Here is a 21,037-nt window from a genome sequence, read left to right as displayed (position 1 = left end):
CCAGCAGGTACAGAAACAGCTTCTTCCCCTCAGTTATCACCCTATTGAACTCTGCCAAAAGATGATCACCCCTGGACTTGCACAGCTGTTCAATTGCACTTTATCTGCACACAATTTCTACATATTATGCCTTCGCGCTACTGTAAGTACTGCATTAACTGTATATATTGCACTTCGATTTTGCACTTCTGATTAGATGCTAAACTGCATTTCGTTGCCTTGTTTTTATACATGCGTAATGACAATAAAGTTGAATCTAATCTAATCTAATCTATATGCCAATAGGACACAAACACTCAAAAATCACCTACAAGTCACAAGAATAATTGCCACTGTATGTACACCATATACTTAGAGTTTATAAAAGGCCGGATGCCACATCGCAAAGACAGAGGTAATGCTCGCAGCCCTCTATGAACGTTTAGCTTTTGAGGGAGTTCACATATCTGTGAGAGAGGAGAAAATCATAGATTCAGTCACAGCCACATCCTCAAATACAGCGTGTGGTTTTTAGCTCCCTCCAAGCCGAGGGGTTTAAAAGCAAGGCACACTATTTTGGATTAAATATTTATGAAAACTTCTTTGACATCTGGGATGTCAAATATCTGAGAACTGTACTCCATCCAGATAAAATCTGATCTGAGTTCCAAGCTCACCATTTGTCTAGCAGTGTCTCAGTTAATTAACATGATATATGAAACTACCCTAACCACGGGGACAGGATTGTGTGCGGTACATACTGCATACTGTCACTTGTTTCTGATGAGGTCTGCTGCGTGTGTGGGAGGGTGAGATATATGGGGGTGTGCATTCTGTGACTAAAACCAGTGAGGTATGCATTCGCTAGAATTCCATTTTTTGCTGTGCTTGTGTGTGTGTGTGTGTGTGTGTGTGTGTGTGTGTGTGTGTGTGTGTGTGTGTGTGTGTGTGTAGTAGTAGTTGAAGTAAGTGGTGTCCATATGTGTGTTTTGTGTAGCTGTGCATGTTGTGACCTTTCTTATGGAACAGCTTTGAAGTCAAGTGACAGAGGAGCTGTAAACCAAAATGTCCTGACATTAAAACCACCGGGCCACTGTCACCGAGCCCTCCTCCTATACCGCTGTCTGTGGATTGTGTTCAGACTGTACTACATGTACTCTTCCCCGAACAGACGATTGGACACCAGAGCCAAGACTGTAACATAAGAATTTCAGGAGAATACAAATGACTTTTCTTATTAATCTTCAATGTTTTTATTCTCAACACTAAAGCTTGTTCTAAATTAGTATTGGTTTACTAATGAATAGGAACATCTGTCTTGCCACAGGACAAACTTGTTCCTAATTGTATGGCAGATGTTCATACAAAATCGGTATCACTGGCCAACAGTTAAATCACAGCTCTAAATAAATACTCATGCTTGGTTGGCATATGCTATATTACAGAAAACAAACAGCAACAATGAGCTCAAGTTCAGTGGGTTTGACTTATTAATCCTCTTTGTTCATGTGTAATAATGCCTCTTCTATTGTTTTCTATATATACTGGAGACATTCTGTATTACTGGCTCTGCATACATATGACTAACTGCTTCAGAAACATTGAATATATTAGAAAATCATTATCACTCAGATAGCTAGAGAAGAAGAAGAAAACTATTTCCAGTTATTCTTTTTTATAAATAAACAGACGAGATATCAGAACTCATTTAACTGCATTTGTTCTAACACATACCAGACTGTATGTATAAGTTTTGATCCCAACCAAAGCAAAGTAAGAAAAAAAGAGAAATAAAGGGAAAAATAAGTATCTGCTGCTGTATGTGTAACTGCCCCCACGCCTCGCAACCCTTCTCTTGTATAACATGGCATATGGTGTTGCACTGACCTCGATATGAACCTCCCATAGTCGGCGGAGTCCTCGATTGCCAGAGATCACGGAGCAGATGTGGAAGTAAGGAAATATTTCGCAACTTTTGGTTATTTATTATCTGACATTCTGTGTTTATTTTGTTTTTATTTTATCTGCATATGCATGATTATATTTATCTGTGTGTGAATGCACATTCACCAACTGAAGCCAGAAAAATAGCTAGTAGTTGATCTGAAGCTGAAATTATCATCTGGGAGTGCACTTGATCTATACTAACATTAAAAAAACAAAATGGCCCAAATTATTGCAAAATTCATCAGGTGTGTTGCCCTGATGTGTTCACTGTGTTCTTAGCTGCGGGCCATTGACAATCAGCAATAAAGTGTGAATCCCCTGAGTCATTATCTTTGTCTCTAGCCTCCAGATGATACCCAAATCACAACGCAGGTGTTATAAAGAAAAAATATTGCACTTATTACTCTCAGACTTTCATCACGTACTCTCACGCCTCCATTAAATATTCTCATGTTCTCATTAAAATAAAATAGCCAGTCCCCTTTCTTAAGGCAGGCCTCTATCTTACAAGTCTGACATGCTGTTAACAGCACTGACAGGATGGCTATTTTTATTACCGCTGCTACAGAACATATACTGTATATGCAAGAGTTGATCACTGTGTGGTTAACTGGAAACATTAAACTAAGAAGATGCTCTGGGCTCCAGATTGCCTGGTGTCATTCACACAAGGTCTGGCGGTGGTGACTCACCAGATTTGGTTATTTTCAGCAAGGGAAGGAAAAGAAAAAAAAAAAAAAAAAAAAAACAATCTGGAAGGTCGTCACTGTGACACCATAAACACTGCTGTGGACCATCTTTAATAAGGATGATAACAAATGTTATAAAGTGTGTGTGTGTGTGTCATCAACACGTGTGTTCAGCTTATGAGCAGATGATTGTGCCGTGGACGGGGGACAGGATATGTACATGTAATTGTGTTAAGGAGTGGAAATCAAATACGCTAGATTAAATGACAAAACAAACAGATGTGTGTCTCGCCGTGATGTGAGAAAACAAGGATGAGGTAAACAGATCTAATAAAGCAGGCAGTATGGTGGCAATAAGCTGCGTTAAGTAAGCTTGATTCCATCTATTAACACTGTTTACCATCTCCTTTATTACCCTGAGATGGATTGCAGCCCTTAGAAAAACGCTGCGCTAAATCAAATAAGATTCAAAAACATTCGACGCAAAATCAAATAAGATTTAAATGCACTCATTCAGAGCTATTTTTATGCTGATGATTCTCTTGAAAAAAAATCAAAAGTCACAAACACGCGCAGGGTTTGCAATGAATGAATATGTGTCACAATGTATGTTCTCCTCGCCGTTTTTATGCTCTCGGGTATGCGTGGATCGATGGCTTCATGTACGGCCAAGTCATAAGGTGACAAAGAGTGTGTTAAGGTTTTACAGCAATCTGCTCACCGGTGGAATATTGGTTGGATTCCAAGGGCCTGGAGTACATCAAACATATGGCAAAACAGCTGCTGCTGTACGAAAGATAAGCTGAACTCTCCATCATGCTATGTGACAGCACGGAGAGCCACGCTGCACACATCGATCTCCATAGGCTTTTCACTGTGTGTCACACTCTGAATATATCTGCCACTGTGAAAAAGGTGACCCGCAGGGGGGGTGGAAACAAATCCAGAAGGGTGGGGAAAGGGTTAATAAGGAGAGTGAATATGAAAAGGCAGGTGAGACAAACTCCTGAATGAGTACAAGATGAAGGGAGGAGAACACAGAAGGAAGAAGAAGAGGAGAACAGGAAGGATGTTGCAATTGAACACGTCCTCCCAGGAGACTTATACCCTAAGGGAATACTATGATCACCGTTGTGTGTGTGTATGTGTGTGTGTGTCACAGTAGGTGGTGTCTGTATGAACTATCACACAGTTTATTTATGACAGGTCCCCGCTGACAGTTACAGAGACAGAGAACAACCTGCTTACAACTGTGAGCTTTTCTCTTCCGCCAGCATGCAGTCACTCACTTTTCATTCTCTCAGATCGAGTCTCTCCTCTGCCGCCCCCCGGTGGAGCAGGAGGAGAGACGGGTGCAGTGAAGATAAAGTTACTCCTTACGTAACCACAAGTGCAGTCATAACACACCGAGTATATAGACGGTCAACGTTAACTGCACTCTCACAAAGATTAGCTTCAGTGAGGTAGTTGGTTTAAATGGCCAGTGCTCAGTGTATGCCATCTGTGTTTCCACTTAAGCTAGCTATCCGCACACTTTAATGAAATGTGAAAACATAAATGAGAAATTTTGTGCAGAGAAATGTACAGAAACGACTAAATATGTACCACATGTGTACGGTGTTGCTGTTGTAGTTTACTAAGACAATGGAATGCAGTTTAGCATCTAACCAGAGGTGCAAAAAAAATAAAGCGCAGAGAAGAATATATAAATAACAGTGTATGAATATAAATCTGAATATGATATAAGGTATATACAGTATAAACAGTATGGACAGAGTTATGAATATACCAACATATCTGCAGCTTGGCAACAGCAATTGTGAGCAGGTAAATTATATAGTGTGTTAATTAAGTTAATACAGTTATTTTTAAGTTATAATTAAGTTATGTACCATATGAACAGTGATTATTGTGTGTAAATAAAAGTTATTAAATTAGTCGACAATATATACAGAATAAACAGCTGGCTGTGAACGTATAGTATAGATAGTAGCATAGAATACACTATATATACATGATATATACAGGAGGGGGGATGTTCTGTATATATGCCATATAATAATACTAATACTCACTTCATGCAACACTGAAACGGATAGATAAATATACAAATTTGATCCCATTCAGATGCAAGTTTCATCTTTGTCGCATTCTGTCCAGTCAGGAGTATTGAGAGCATGTGAGAGGTGGCCATTGTACAATCGATTGGAATACTCTGCTCATGGCATGGCAGAATGGGAAACGGGAGAATGGAAAGAAAAGCGTTTTATTCAATTTCAGCTTGTCAGGACTTACCGAACTGTTGTGTTGGTTGCCTGGCAACTGTAATACTCTGAGATACAAATGCAAAAAGTGTAGTGAATAAGACTCCCACCATTTCTCTCTCTTCTTTGCAGCTTGTGTTCTCTCGTTCTCTCGCCATCTCTATTTAGCTGTTGTTACGAGTGAATGATGTGGCCAATGTAATTTTTTTTTTCCATCTTTCTTTTCTTTTCTTTTCTTTTTTCACGGGAAATCACTGGGAGAGATCACAGACCCGCAGTTGTGACAGGGAACTTGTACTTTGACAGCAGGGATGAAAGGCAGGAATAGAGCGAGGTCAGACTTTGCTGTGGGAATATTTCACAAACCCATCAGTCTCATGTGGAAAGCAGTGTTGGTAGAGATGTGACATCCGTTGGCCTGTTTCTCTTTAGGTCCCTCTCCCTCTTGACCAGTGAACATAGCAGCAAGGTGTGAAATTTTCACCAGCTGCATGTGTGTGGGAGAGAGAGAGTGTAGCTTTTGTCCTCACAAGTACTTTTTCTCTTACGTGATTGTCTTTTGCTCATTGCTCCTCTCTTGTTTGCCGCCTGTGGACCGCCACTGAATATACTGTGATGCTTTAGTCCATAAATGTGTGCAAATGAAGTTTAAATATCACAAAAAGATGAAAGTAAATTATGCATTTCTCTCTTCCACTTTCCCATTTCCTCACCCTATATATCTTACACCTTGGCGAGCTGTGAAATAGTACTAACAAAACGCAATCATCTCCATCAGCCTCTGGAAATTGGCTATCAGGCACTCAAGTATAAACACAACAATATGTGAGTCTGAAGATTGGTCGGGCTGTTCGGCAGCTGGCTTGCATGTCTAGCTTAAAATGAATTTAAGCGTATTTACAGTGCGCGTGTTTCGACAAAATGTGAAATTCTAGACGCGTTGTGTACAGGGCGAGTGATTTATTAATGTGTAATCGAAAAGAAAGCACAATAATTTTTTATAACCTGCAGACACCTGCGGTTGTATTCTCTTTGTTCTTCCTCTCTCATTCCTTTTCAAGCGCTGTCTCTTAGAGCTGCACAGGTTTTTTCGGGCTCACTGGAGGCATTCCAATAGATCCATCAATTTGGCAAAGCAGTGTGTGTGAAGCATAAGAGTCATTCCCTCGGGATACACTCGCATACACGCACACACGCACTGATAGACAATATATGTTGTTTATTAGGTTTTACCGGCAGGACGTCTCTGAGGTGACGCTCTCGTTGTTGGTTAGGTCTGTGTCGTGGTCTCCTTTAGGTTTTATACATGGATATATATCTGCCTATATGGTTTTCAGCGAGCTGTTCAGTGAACCCTCCACTATCATGGCATGTTCTTCTGCTCGATGATCTGTCTAGTGTTTGCGCTTCTCCTCAGCGATTACAGTGCTGTCAGTCATATCCTAATAAGATGCACCAGTGTGCACACATATATCATTACTCGTATGTAAACATACAACTGAAGCCATATAAGCTAAAACGAAGATAATCAAGTGTAAAGAAAGTCTGAAATTTCCGGCGAAAAACAAATGAAGCACAGCATTCACTAATCAACAACATGATATCTACAGTATGCCCATATCCTTATGGGTCTTGCAAGCTCATTAGAAAGCGGCAAGCTTCCTTGCATGATCCAGATGATGTGATGCGACTAATTAAAAGGTGCCACACTGTAAGGTCTCAATTTGCTGATGAGCTAAATCAGGACATTCCCTTTCAGGGTTGACCGATCGGAGGCTTTCAGCACTCGTGATTGACATTCAAGATAAAGACAATGCTGTTTCTGCATATATATATATATACGCGGCAGAGACAGGCACTCTGTTCTCCCTGCAGTTATCTAATCAGTTGCTCTGTCTTCTGTCTTTGTTCTCTTTTTCTCCTCTCCTCCTGTTTTCTGGCATCTGCCTCTCTTGCTGTTCATCCAACCCCCCTCTTGTCTGCTTGGGGACTCCAGTGATGGCTTCAAAAGGCAAAGTTCGAGGTGAGTTGTGGCTGCATTTCCCTGCTTTGCCTCTAACTCAGTCAGACTAACATCAGCGCAGTCAAACAGATTTTTATCTTTCTAAAATGGAATCTGTTTGCACTTTGTTTGCCCTTATTCTCTAGTTTTAGTTTTTTTTTGCATTTGTTTGTTTGCTTCCTGCACAGTCACATCCTGATGTCTTGATGTAAGGTGCCAGAGAAGTTTTTCAAACTGCAATTTCAAATTTCTTTTTAGCTTTCAATACACAGTTTGGTTTTAATGGGATTTTCATGTTGGACTTTAGTAAACACACTAAACTACGCTACACATTATTTACTCGTCACTAGTGGAAAACATGACTTGCTTGGGATCAGAATGTGTTTTCCTGCTTTTAAAAATGGCTGCACCACGACAGCATGAAGCTCATCTTAGTGTCAGTATTCATTGATAGTGTTTTTCATATTTGCCAGTAAATTATTCAAGCTCGTAAACACTGAAGAGGACAGTCCGAGGTCATCAGATTAATAATTGAGTATTTAATTCTGTGATATTGCCCTTTACCATTGCCAGACTCTGGAAAGGTGGCAGTAAATTACACTGATCAAAATCTTCTCCATCATTCCGCGGGATGGCAGTGAGAGCGGATTATAGATCAGAGAGAGTCAGAGAGGAGAGGCAGAGTGTTTATTTGAAAGGAGATAACCTGATTCCATTCAGCTGTGTGCTTCAGTAAATATGCCTCTCAAAAACTGTGAGTTTAGTCAACCGTGATCATAATCTCATCCTGTTTAGTTACCATCTTTGGCTAATGATTACAGAAGCATAGGCCATATCATGAACAGATGTAATAATAAGTCATCCTAAGTTTTTTGTCAAGTGTAAGTGTTTACCTTTAAGGAAATGCTAAATAAAATTCATAACTCTGTTTTGATTAGTGTATATTCACCTGTTTCTGTTAGAATGGGCCTTTTATATCTACACAGGCCACACTTCCACTTCCACATAGTCCGCCATGTTTCTATAATGTGCCTGTGAAGTGAAGCCAACGTGGAAGTGCTAAAAACTGTAAGTCCTCGAGTTTCCACTTGAGGCTGGCTACAACCTCCATAAGCGCCATATTAAAATGTTCAACTTCACAGCAGAAATAAACATGTTAACAGCCTGGTCTCTAGATCTAATTTCCCCGTTCATAACAACTAAACTCACCTGTTCAAATTATCTTAAGGCTTAAAGTTATCCGTAATTAACAGCTGGCCACTTTGATTGACAGGTAGGTCCCGTTAGAGATGGCTTGTTTCAGCACACAGGTGTCATTTGGTTCGCCTCAAGTCCACCAATGATCCACTTCTTCACCGATTTTTAGATTATCCAAGAGGCAGAACAAGCAGTACAAGCAACATGGTGGCATATGATATTTTCATATAGTTTCTGTAGGTTTGTGCTTTGGAAACCTACGGGTGACATCACTCATACTCAGAATGCCATATTTGTACATAAAGCCACAACAGTATGAAAATATAAGAGCCAAAATATAAATGTGTATGTGTGCAGACTTAATATATTAAAGTGGAAATAAAACACCTCATCTACAGTAAACACATTGATCAGAATCAAGTGGCCTATCTAGACAATATATATATATATATATATCTATTATATATATATATATATATATATATAAGAGAAGAGGCGATAAAAAATTGTTTTGTATTGTTGCTCTTTCCAATTATTTTTTATTTTCAGAAAACCTAGACTGTTTTCGCACATGCTCATCCAGTGGAGTCATAAGTGTCCCCCTGGGAATACGCACTGCGCTCCTCCATTGTTTGTCGTTCATGAGCACTCTCCACTGCTTCTCTGTGTGGCGCATCTTTCCCAGGGGACCAATATTAAAAAAAACAAAAAAAAAAACGTTTACTGGAGAGATTCTGAATCACAGTGAGTAGCTGGCCTTTTGTTTAATACGTGCAGTAGTGATGGCTGTGTTTAAACTGCTGCTTTTGTACAAACAAACAGTACATAACTGCGCTGTAGTTCAAAAACCTTGACTTTTTTTTTTTTTAAGTTTGCCTGTGGTGGAGTGATAGATTTGGTATACTGCTCATGTCAGATCATCCTCAGCAGTGGTAACAGCGTCAATATCACATCAGCGCAATATTCCGCTCTACACTACACCATGCAGAGTTTCCTTTTTCTCCCACTGTGTCTGAACGAGGAATTTATTGAAACCATCTTCACAGCTAACATCCAGCTACATGTGTTTTGACTGTAAGATCTCTGTCTTATTCACCGCTGACCCCCTCCTCTCTTTAAAGGCCAGCCTCACCTGGCTGTCATCCTTTTTCTACCTCACTGTGACTGTATAGAGAATCCATTGCACTCTTAATAGAGGAACAGAGGATGTGTAGATCAGTGTCAAGCACATGTCTCCCTCCTGCCTCTCTCATCGTTATAATGAGGCTGTTGGTAGGAAAACATAACAAGCCAGATAAGATTCATGCTGATCAGTGGGCAGATAAAGGCTCAGTTCACCGCAAAGCCTCCAGCCACCAGCCTGTGTGTGTGTGTGTGTGTGTGTGTGTGATGTGACTGAAGGACTGAGTGACTGGTTAAGGGTTCCTCTTGCATATATTCCTTTGTAAATGTGTGTATATAGTGCAGCCAATTACTGTATAGAGCGCCAGAGATTAATTTTCTATCACTACATTTTTTTTTTTCACACTGGTGGAAGATTAAATCAGGGTTATTTTAAGAAAATGTGACAACATAATAGCATCAGGAGTGCCAGGAGTGTAAATGAGCATGAAAAAGGACCTCATTAAACACAACACAGATATATGGCATCCGTACTGCATATATGTGTGTGTGCACACAGTTTCTAGGCACCTGTGTCTTTGAAATTTAAATCTATGCATGTTTACTGTTCCTGATACCTGCTGAAGGTTTTATAGGATGAGTAATAGTTCAGATTTTCTCACTCTTGTTATTATTCTTTGTCTTTGATTTGGAGGATAATCATGCCCCTTTTGGAACTACAGTTCCCATTTTGCTTTGATGTATAACGTCATGGATTATAGGGGTTGCGCTGTGTTTTTTAGCTTATATTTGTTTACTGTTTGGCAAATCTGTGCTGATTCTCAGGCTAATTGTTGAGTTATAAGAGCCATTTACGGATGTTTATTGTTGGACAACAAAGAAAGTGATATTTCAATAGTTATGAGAGTTTCCTCAAATAAATGCACTTACGCTGGGTAAGACCAGTCTGAGCTTTTGCTTTGAGACGAGATCTTCGGCGTCAGCTCTGCCACTGTGCGCCGTGGTTAAAGACCTTTGCAGCAAACTAAATCTGACAAACAAGCAAAGTGATAAGAGCTGTTATAAAACTAGCACTTTTTTTTTTTTTTTTTCCTCACTGAATCTTGCAGCTCTCCCCTGGGGTGTGGAGCATTTCCCCAGATCACTCTTAAATGAACAGTATCTGTTAACACATCAGCACACATTAGAAATCAGACTGTTGCATGTTGATTTGGGGAATTTGGGAGTTTGGTGGCAGCAATGATTAGTCTGATTTCCCTTATGAATACCACCCTAGCCTGCGATCATCATCCTGCTCTTACCCTTATATGAAAGCATTGCCATCAATCGCCTCTTGCGGTGAGAAGACGTCGAGCTCGTCCCTTCTCCTCTTCAGTCTGAGAAAATCTGAGAATTTCAAAAGCAGGACAATAAATCTGACTTCCGCACCTTTATGCTTTGATGACATTTAATTTACACAGCCTACTAAACCAAAAAGCGTGTGGGTGACCGCTCATATCACCATGCTGTTGCTTGACTTTATATTTAGAGTGGAAATGTTCGAGGCTAGATATACTGTACATAGCCAAAGCTTTGCCTTCTGTGTCCTTGTAGCGCTGGAAATAGAACAGATGACACTGGGATTTTGTGAATTCTCAAAAGGACAAACTGAAAATAACATTTAGTGTATATTGTACTGCTCACTTACACACAGTATATGCACAAGAGATTATGTACAAACAGGCACACACACACACACACACACACACACACACACAGAAACACTCATATCTGCTTACATTTTGTGCATAAATCAGGGCAGCATAATTTAAACCCGTTTCCTGTGTTTGCTGAGCATCTGAGATGCAACAGTGTGAGAAACAGCTTCCCTTTGCTAGAAGGAAGCATTTAAGATGTTGTTCTTTTGTTATTTTTGCACTTGCCTCAGTTGTTTACTCCCCAGCCTTCTCCCCCTCTTTCACTATTCTGTCAAAATATGTACTTCTGTCCTTTCCTAACTCGCCTTTGCTCTCAGCTTCTTCTGCTCTCTTTTGCCAACCAGAAAAAAAAAAAGCAGTGTATGAAGTATTTATGAAGGCCAGGTTTACCTCTGTCATAAAACCATGAGATGTCTGCCCTTGGCTCAGAAAGGATACTGAGATCTCTGGCCATTCTGGAAAGAGCGAGCCTGAACTCAGGCAGCTTACACAGAGAGAATGGGCAGAGGTTTATATCTCTGCCCTTTAAATTGATGTGGCTGAATCAAGGGCAGGAATTCTTGGCAAATGATATTGGTGTCTGGTCTCCATTTTGAAATGAACGTGTAGGCATTTATAAATGATAAAACACAGACTTTGCTGCTGTTGGCTCCTCAGAAGTTTTTTTTCCTGCTGTGTGCTCAGGCATGTTTGTTTCTCGTAGTGCTTTGTGCACACAAGAAGGTGCTGTTGGAGGAATTTTTCCTGTATGTTTTGTCACTACAAAGACGTCTGTTAACACCTTTCACACCCCACATGCCACTGGAAATCTCTGACGGCTCATAACTCTGACCAGGCCATGCTTTCACAACACGTAAGTTAGCACCAGGGAGAAGTAGGTGATATTTTGTTGCTCTGACTCCAGGGGTTGAGTTGGACGTCAGGTTTGTGATGGCAGCACCAACAGCTGCCCGGTCTAATTACTGTATGTAAATGACAACAGCACCGCCATAGCCAGCCTCTCTGGTGCCGGTTAATTAATTTCATATCTTGAGATCGGAAAGTGTCTGTCCTGAGGTGGTTGTGCGCCCGCACTGAATATAAAGGTAGCTCCACCTTCTGTAGGGGTTGCATTCAATTTGCTCACAGCAGGGGTCTTATCACTGTCAGAAGGGAACGTTTAGATTGAAAATACTGACACACACACACGGATATTAACATGCAGTTCGCTCAGAAACAGAGCAGAGTAGAAAAACTGAAGAGGTTATTTGCGTAATAATAATGTAAATTAGATTTCAGCTTATTAAAGGTCACAAAACTTTTCATTTACATTGTATTACAAATGTGGCTAGTATTGTGTCTATGAATGGAGCATGTTACACAGACCATCGTGTGTGTGTTATTTGTTGGTCATCCTTTAATATTCTTAAGAGCAAAGATGAAAATCACACTTTTCTACATGGACGATAAATTGAAATTCACACTCTTTTTCATTCCTTCAGTACAAAATCTTCTGACTTACAGGAGAGAGCTGTGCGACGTGTTCTTCAAAGGAAAGCGTTTGTGTGAAAACTGTCACAGTTGGAGGAAGAGTCCCAGATCGAGGGCAGGCAGTGATGATGCACTTATCTGATACCTTCGATTTTCTTCCAGGAAGTTACTAACAACATTTCGTGTTCCTTTTTGTCAACTAAAATTGGTTCTTGTCCAGAGAAAAAGAAAGTCCTGCCAGGAAGTTTTAAGTACATTTGTTGTTTTCTACATTTTGCTGATGCTCTAAACCAGTGAGGGTTTTTTTTTTCCTTTTTTCCTCGTTCAAGGACGCTGTGACAGGATACATGGCTGGTTGATGAATTCACACCAGCTCTTGAGATGATCAAACTCTTGACCTTGTGCAAGTCTTTCCAATCACTAAGCCACCCTGCTGCCTGACACTCTGAGAATAACTCAGTCTCAGAAGCTTGTGCATCCAGCTGTGTGGCCACCTGTGCAACCTTATAGATGCTAACTGGTCATGGCAAGACTGTCATGTCCTGTGTCGTCTTCTGCGTGTCAGTGGGATGCGTTTTGGGTCAGTGTCAGTTCACATATGATTTCAGTGTTTAAAGCATAATTCTGGTGGTTCAAGGTAATTCTTAAACAAACCCTGAGGTTAGCCGAACTAAGACAGTAACAAAGAGAAGACGAAGGTGAACAACAAGATTATGACCCAAACCAAAGCTCCATCCATCCATTCATCTTTCATGACCGCTTATCCTTATCAGTCGTGGAGGACTGGAGCCAATACAAGCTGGTAAATTCTTGGACTTGGACTTCTGTCCACTCAAAGCACTTTTACACTACATATCTCATTCACACATTCATACACTGAAGGCATTGGCTGCCACACAAGGTGCCAACTGCTCGACAGTTTTTAGGAGCTAACTATTCATATGCACTCACATAACAATGGCGCAGCCTTTGGAAGCAATTTTAGGGTGCCTTTGTCCAAGGACACCCAAGGACAAGTCATTCATCACTGAGAGACAAACAGCCATTCACACTCACATTCACACCTACGGACAGTTTAGACTCACCAATTAACCTGCATTTCTTTGGACTGTGAGAGGAAGCCCGAGTTCCCGGCGAGAACCCAGGCAGATATGGAGAGTACATGCAAACCCCCAACAAACCTTCAAACCAACAACCTTTTCTGTGTGGCAAAAGTGCACTGGACCACGGTGTCGCTCCCCAAGCTAATAATAACCATTGTACATACTCATCACAGTATGCAATACCATACCTAATCTTTGGTTCAACTTTGACCATCTCTACTTACTGTAGTGTTCTTATGTTGCAATGACATTACCAGAGTGCAAGTTAGTCAGTTAATGCTTCAATGCAGTGACATCACCATGTTCCCAGATGTTGGTAATTATAAATACCAATAGACGTGATGTCAATGTGAAAATAAGACTCCAGACTTTGAATTTAAATTTACAGTCCCATGTCTGCGTTTATAAGGTACGTTCGTCTGGCTTAAAATGTGAATCAGCTAATCAGAACTGTGACTGCCTCTATCCATTTTGTAATCCTGTATTCCCAGCCATACATCATAGCTCTACAGCTCAGTTGAGCTCCAGTCCTGGTATAAAGGTCAGTAGCTCCAGGCTGTCCGTCTGTCTGCCTGCATCTCTCACTTTCTCTCTGCTTCTTGAATGCCTAAATAAGAAAGGTTAGTAGACTCAGCTGCTCTAGCTTGAAAGGTCATGTCGAAGAGCAGACAGGAAGCATACAGGATACTCTTATCAGTATTATTTGTCCGCTAGTTTGCTTTGGCAATAGGTACTGTGTGTCTGAATGTGCCTTCGTGCCCTGTGAATATCTTCACTGTCCACACAGGCATATATTTTTGGGATAAGTTTGGTCTTTTGAGAAATAGAGAATACAGTACTTCATGTGGTGGGAGGCACGCGTCCAAATGATTGTGGGGACGCTTTGCAGCCAGCCTTGATTTTTTGCCAGTGAATACACTGATGGAGGGAGGGTGTTGAGTGGTCCCATTAAAACTGAAGATTCGGCTCATCTAGGGAGACAGACGTGTGGAGGAGTTTGAGATGGGGCTCTGGTTTAGTGTCTCTAGAGGAAATAATGATTTGTTTAGAGGCAGCTGTAACCCACATTGCACGGCCCTCCCAAATGAATCAAGTCCTTCCATTGTCCTCGAATCTATAGTGTATGCATACTGTATATACAATCCAATTCAAGCTAAAATAAGCAAAGCTAGTTTCATTGTGTCATTACCACATAACGGCATGCAGATGAGGACGTTGTTGACCTGGCTTAGCCTTTGCATGTCAGTCAAAGTCGAGGCCAATTAAACTGACCCCACTCTCCATGAGAGATAGAGCAGAATTGAGCACAAGAAAGAAGGTTGTATCAAGATAAATTTGAAAGACCGGGGAATATTGGGAGAGAATATGAAAATGAGAGACTAAGAAAGTGGAAATGCCACCCTTCAGGGATCAACTAGAGGAGGCAACGCGACACAGGGAGAGAGAGAGAAGGGAATTGAGTGGAATGGATGTGAACTGGAAAAGACAGAGCAAGAAAGTGAAAGTAGGAGAAAGCGGTGGAGTTGAAGTGAGGGAAGGGGACCTAAATTTAGACATGGAAATCAGGAGAGAACAGCTGCCTCCTTCCCTCAGGAGATACATTAAAATCAGGTCTGGGTGGCCAGAGGGGAGGATGGGAGAACCTACTCCGCCGGCCAATTAGGCGTACGGAGCACTGCACTGTTCTAATATAACCATCATTGTAGCCCCTTTGGCCCTTTCAGTCCCGCTGGACTGTGTAGCAGCAGACACTGACGCAGGGCTTAGGCAGAGGGATCCCCGGACTATTGTAACTTTGTGTAGGCATTAATACTGCTGCAGACAGAGAAAGGCAAAAAGAGATTTTGATATGTCTAATGTTTATCTTCTGTCCCCAATGAGTAAACTTATAATACACATGGATTCAAGGTCTCATGTGTGATACCTACAGTGTATAGTGTTGAAAATCGTCTCTAAAGATGCTTAACCGTGTCTGTTTTCAACACTAAAATATCTACTCAATGTTTGTTCCAATTGTTCCACGATGTGTTCTTGTTTCATAATGTTCAAGGAAATTCATTTTGGAAGCACACGTATTACCACGGGGCTTGTTTACCACTTTGCCATAACAAATCTCATGTGTTCTCGTTTGTCAAAACCAGATCATTTGGAACAAACTAATTAACTAAAACTAGCAGATCATATTTTCAAGCATGAGTGCCGAGTTGACAATACAACAAGTATTGTGCGTCCCCAGAGTGTCTCCATCTTCTATGACATTTTTGCACTGACGCATCAAACGGTGTAATTAACCAAATTTACACACACATTTTGTCACATTGTGCAAAAAAAAAAAATCATCATTGCTGCCATTCAGCGTGGTGGTTAACTTCCCTTTTTTTTTGGCCCAGCACAAAAGGAATAAAATGTATCACACTGGGCTGCATGTCACCCAACTGCGTGAATGAGAAAAATGAGAAAAAGCAAGTGATTTAAAGAGAGGAAGTAATAAAGAGAGCGAGGGCAGGCGCAGGAGAACGGTAAATCGTTGGCAGATCATGCGTCATGCAAAACTTTCATGAATAAAACATATTCCTAGCCTCCCATAGCTCAGATCCATTTTTCCTCCAGTTTCCCTCCTCTTCCCTCTCTATCTCGCACACGCATGATTAACCTCGGGAGGCCTTAATCAACACTGGAAATGACCCGTGCTCCTTGACTTACCTCTCTCTACCTCTCCTTCCCTCCTTCACCTCATCCTCTCTCCTCTCAACACATCCTTCACGACAGATCTGCCAGTGATGGGGTTTGCCTCACCTCCTAACCCCGCAGACAAGCGCTTATTCAAGGGTTTGTTTATTTTGTCTGCTGAATTTGATCCAGCATGTTTGAACGCTATCAAGCAGAAACATGCAGACAGTGAATTTAAAAACCTCTCATTTAAAAATCTTTTCTTATGTCTTTATTTCCTGATAAAGTATATGTTTTCTTTTCTTTCTTTTTTTTCAGTTTTATGATCCATTCCTGGGGGGATGGTGGTTTAAGACTGGAGAGTTAGCTGGGGATGAATAATCTTTCTTACCTAAGCCTTTATTCACACAGTCTTTAAAACCTGTCCTCTGGGGATGGGGACAGGAATAGATTTATGGTTATTATTATTTACTTGCTTACAGCCTTCCTCACACACATACACACACATGCGCCAAAGCACACAATCAAACACACGACTGTGTGAGCTGTCCAGGGTTCTGAAAAACTGGCAGGCAGCTAGTGACAAACCAGTTGTGATAGCGACCTGTCCGTGGTGCTGAATCTCAGCTCTGTCGGCCAACACAGAATTGTATAACTCTGTTTATCTTTCTTTTTCTCTCATTGGATGCGGCTATCGCACACGCATACATCCACACATGCACACACAGAGTCCTCGGAGAATGGTTTTTAATTGGTCTTCCCTGTGTAGCTGAGGTCTCAGGGTTGGTACCGCAGGCTAAATGCCCCCTGTGTGTTCTATGTTAGGGTCCAATTTACTGAGTAGTGACTGGCCAGCGTGCCTGAACATTTGCTTTTTAATTAGAGATGTTAAGCTTTTTTTTCTTTTTTTTTAAGACATAAACTAGATTTATTCTCTTTCTGCTGCAGTGTCGTGAGGTGCTGATTTGCTCCTCCAGTTACAGAAGAGTGTTTTCTTTATTTTTGGCACTTTATAACTACCACTGGAAAGAATTTCATTACTGTGTAGCTTAGCTTCATAGTTGTAGTTGTTTATGATTGTGGCTATGCTGAATTTTAAATTTTAAGAAATTGATTTATGAAGCAACTTTACAAATCAAGCAATGGAAACATACCATCTGTTTACCTCGGTGAACTCTCTCTCTCTCTCCCTCATTTATTCTCACATGTTTCTCTTGTGTGTCATGTCGCAGGCATCAGCGGTCAGTACCCTCTGGTTCAAAATATGACGGTGACAGAGGGTGGGACGGCGAACCTGACCTGCCGTGTGGAGTACAATGACAACACCTCCCTCCAGTGGTCAAACCCAGCACAGCAGACCCTCTTTTTCGGGGACAAGAAAGGTGAGTTGGAGATTGACAGCAGCAGCAGGAGCACAGCCACACAACAGATCCAGCCTTACAATGATTTCATCGTGTTAGGTTTGTTGTGGTTTAGATTTTTTTTCTTTTAGGTTGGAGAGCAACCTGAAAAAGCCCTCAGTCTTCTCAGTGTGTGTGTGTGTGTGTGTGTGTGTGTGTGTGTGTGTGACACTTGAATAAGCTGCTGTCTTTGTTGTGTCACAGCATCTGTCCCACATTTCATCTGTCTGTGTTTTCCTGCCTCACTCACAACACTTTAAAACCTTTCCTCTGGGAATAGCGAGTATGTGGTTATTATTTTTACACACACACACACACACACACACACACACACACACCTCTGCTAAGGAACAGAACACTTGAAGGCCAGTCTTTCTGACTTAGTTAGCTTAAAACAGGACGATCAGTGGTGTGCATCACCTGCCATGAAGTATTTTGGGGGCTATAATGTCTTCTCTGTTCTCAAGTACAAACATGATCAGTCCAAACGTTGGAGCAAGTTGACTATATTCTATAGGGTGGAAGTTTATTTTCTATACTTTTCTATCTGCGTCAAGATATACGTACTCAAAAGTTCAGTATTTGTCGTTCAGATCAAGTTAGAACATCAGAACCAGCCCACACTCTCAAAGTCAACCATCTGGCCTGCTGCGCCGGTGACCTTCATCGCGATCCTGTGGTACTTAGTTTGTACTGCCTCCAGCACATAGAGTGCAGTATCAATTAAAATGCAGCTAAAAGAATAAATCCAATCACCTGAGCCTTGGATGGCACAGCATTATGGCCTTGTGTATAATTGATGGCATGAGAGCATTCAATTGGTTACATATAATTCCCCTTTCACATTTTGCAGTACACCATGAACAGATATTGGCTGTTTTGTTTTGCACCCAATTAGCTAATTGGCGGTGCATTTGTTCAAGGTATCAACATCATACTGCTACACACCAAATTATTTCATGGGCAAATTTGGTGAAATTCTTTACAACATAAGAGTATTAAGGGCGAAGTTTAGACTTTAGAACAGTCACAACAGCAGACCATAACAGGATAGCAGCGCTGGCTCCACTTGAAATTTGAAAACTAATGAGTGGAGCTCTTCCAATTTAATGATGTAAACATGCTCGATGGGAAGGATTTCACTCATGTTTCAGAAATCAGAATAAGTTTGGAAATATAAGAATTGTATATTATATAAGACAACCTCATCACAACCAACTTCTGGAGACAGAATAGCCTAATAAACACTTACCTACCAACAGATGTTGTTATCTATGCACACATTTACAGACAGTGTAATGCACACACACACACACACACACATAGACACACTGACGAATACACACAAAGAAAGCCACCAATGTTTTAATGGCTAATAAGTACAAAGCGTTTATTCCTGACCTTTCACATCCTCTTCAGTAAAGTCCCCATAAAGAGGATTCATGGGTGTTATTTTGTTGGTTCATGTCTGCTGAAATGATTGTGCCCAGTGCCTCTCTCAGCTGTATTAGTCGAGTGTAATAGAGTATGAATCACGCTCTCTTGTAAGTGTCTGGATTAAGCACATGTGGGATTTACGCAGTCTTCTTCCATTATCCTTCTGCCCACTGGGCTGCCTTGTGCATTTCTGTTTGTGTGTGTGTGTGTGTGTGTGTGTGTGTGTGTGTGTGTTTGCATGCAGAATGCATACATCTGAGCAGAGCATTTAAATTTTCAAAGATTCACACTTTCACTTACCTGCCCCCTTTTTTTCCCCTGGAAAGAGCAGCAGTAAAAAAGCTGCACCAAACATCCAATTCAACAGTTGATGTTCTCTGCAGGTTATTCCATGTCACACCAGGGGTCGGACTTGGGGGTCTGTTACGTGGCATCCGGTGCAGAGCTCTAAGATTGGAATTGAAAAAGCAGCCAAGGACTCTTTTATTATCAGAAAAGCAAAGGGATACTACTGAGACCCCAGAAATGCATTGCTGTTCGGTTGATGTGCGTGTCTATGTGTGTGTGTGTGTGCTCGGGGAGTTGTCTTGCTGAACGTGGCAAATTCAGATGCACATGCTGATGGGAGCGCTGAGATGGTGAGTGTTTCCAAAGTGCCGGTGGCAGTGTGAGAAAGGAAAGATGTCTCAGCTGCAAACGCCTCCGAGCACAGTAGGTTTCAGATTAATTTTCCTTGCTGCCTGTTGGGAAGAAGAAGACGGGGATTAGGGGAAGCACACGGTTGCGCAAAAAAAAGAAAAAAAATACAACCCCAGCTCGCCAAACTTTTTGCATACTTTGCTCTGTTACAATTAGTCGGTACAGAGCAGAATGTGCTTTAAAGTAACTGCTTCGCTCTGCACGAGTTCTTTACTGATTAAATATGAAGAGTTCTCTGGTATTTTGAAGCTGATAGAGAAATTTCAACCACAACTCTTTTTGAGTTTTCTAATTATTTCTCTCCTTATACAAAAGAACACATCTGCGTGACTCATTTTCAGCCTAACTTAGAAGAAGATGAACATAATTGACACATTTTCCACTTATATACAGTATAGAATAACATTACAGACTTCTGCATATGCGGGCAACGCGTAATGTTTGTCCTCGTCATCTGTCTGTGCCTGTGACACGTGCCTATATGTATATGCATGTCGTATCTCAGAGAACGTCTCCTACATCCTCTGTCAAAGTCAGCCGCAGAGCATTAGCATAAACGTATTGCTTTTCCAAAGACAAATGCAGAAAGCGTCTCCACTACAGTCCTCTGAGTGGTGACGGTTCCTCGACTGTTGTCGTTTAAAGTCAGGGCTGAGCCTCACCTCGAAAGACGTCTAGTCAAGTGAAAGAGACTCCTCTTGTCTTCCGTCCTCTCAAAAGTGCTCCGATGTGTGCGAATTTTGAATAAGTCATTGTCCTGAAAGTAGCCAATTTTGTCCTTTCCATCACTTACCACTGAGGGAGTTAAGCTGTGCTTCGACGGAGAGCGAGCGAGAGATGAGCGCTGGGCAAGAGGGATTCTCTCTTTTATAAGATTCAAAAGAGGCTAATATCATTTTACAAATTGCTTTTTTGGTTTCATGTAATTCAGGACCTGATTATAGCTTTATTTCCTGGATTGAGAAATTTTGCATTGAGGCATAATTACAATTTATTCACAATTCCCATATTGGAAGGAACCTATGTGTAATTACTTTCCGGACGAAATTTGCAGGCCTATTAAGTGGACTCATCATGTGTGAGCACTGGCTAAGGTATGACATTTAAATCATTTATTCAACATGGTTGCTCTAATTTACGAACCCTTTTCCCTACCCACATCTGTATTTTCATTTTCAGCCCACAGCAGACTGCTTTGATCCCTTCTTCTTTTTCTTTAATGACCTGTCCACCTCTGCCTTCTGGAGTCTGGCAGGATCTGGGTTTACCTGTCCTTATAAGCATCATAAAGTATACTATCCCACACATTTTGTAGACCTGAATACATTATAGCTTTATCCAAAAGGTGGCTAATGCAGCAG

At 41.2% G+C, this 21,037-nt stretch overlaps 1 protein-coding gene across 6 annotated transcripts in view; it reads left to right on the top strand.

Moving 5' to 3' along the window:
• Positions 1–21,037, top strand: part of cadm2a (cell adhesion molecule 2a) — a 194,369-nt gene that overhangs the window by 124,423 nt on the left and 48,909 nt on the right. For 3 of the 6 annotated variants that reach the window (XM_027273402.1, XM_019253180.2, XM_019253177.2), the window contains 2 exons: positions 6,876–6,902; positions 17,373–17,522. In XM_027273402.1, coding sequence (XP_027129203.1) covers positions 6,876–6,902; positions 17,373–17,522 — 177 coding nt within the window. The remainder of the gene's footprint in view (positions 1–6,875; positions 6,903–17,372; positions 17,523–21,037) is intronic. The other 3 variants (XM_019253179.2, XM_027273403.1, XM_027273404.1) reach the window with 1 other exon arrangement.

This window comes from Larimichthys crocea, chromosome XXII, assembly GCF_000972845.2.
Source record: "Larimichthys crocea isolate SSNF chromosome XXII, L_crocea_2.0, whole genome shotgun sequence".
Classification (NCBI taxonomy): domain Eukaryota; kingdom Metazoa; phylum Chordata; class Actinopteri; family Sciaenidae; genus Larimichthys; species Larimichthys crocea.
This window is presented reverse-complemented; position numbering and strand designations above follow the sequence as displayed.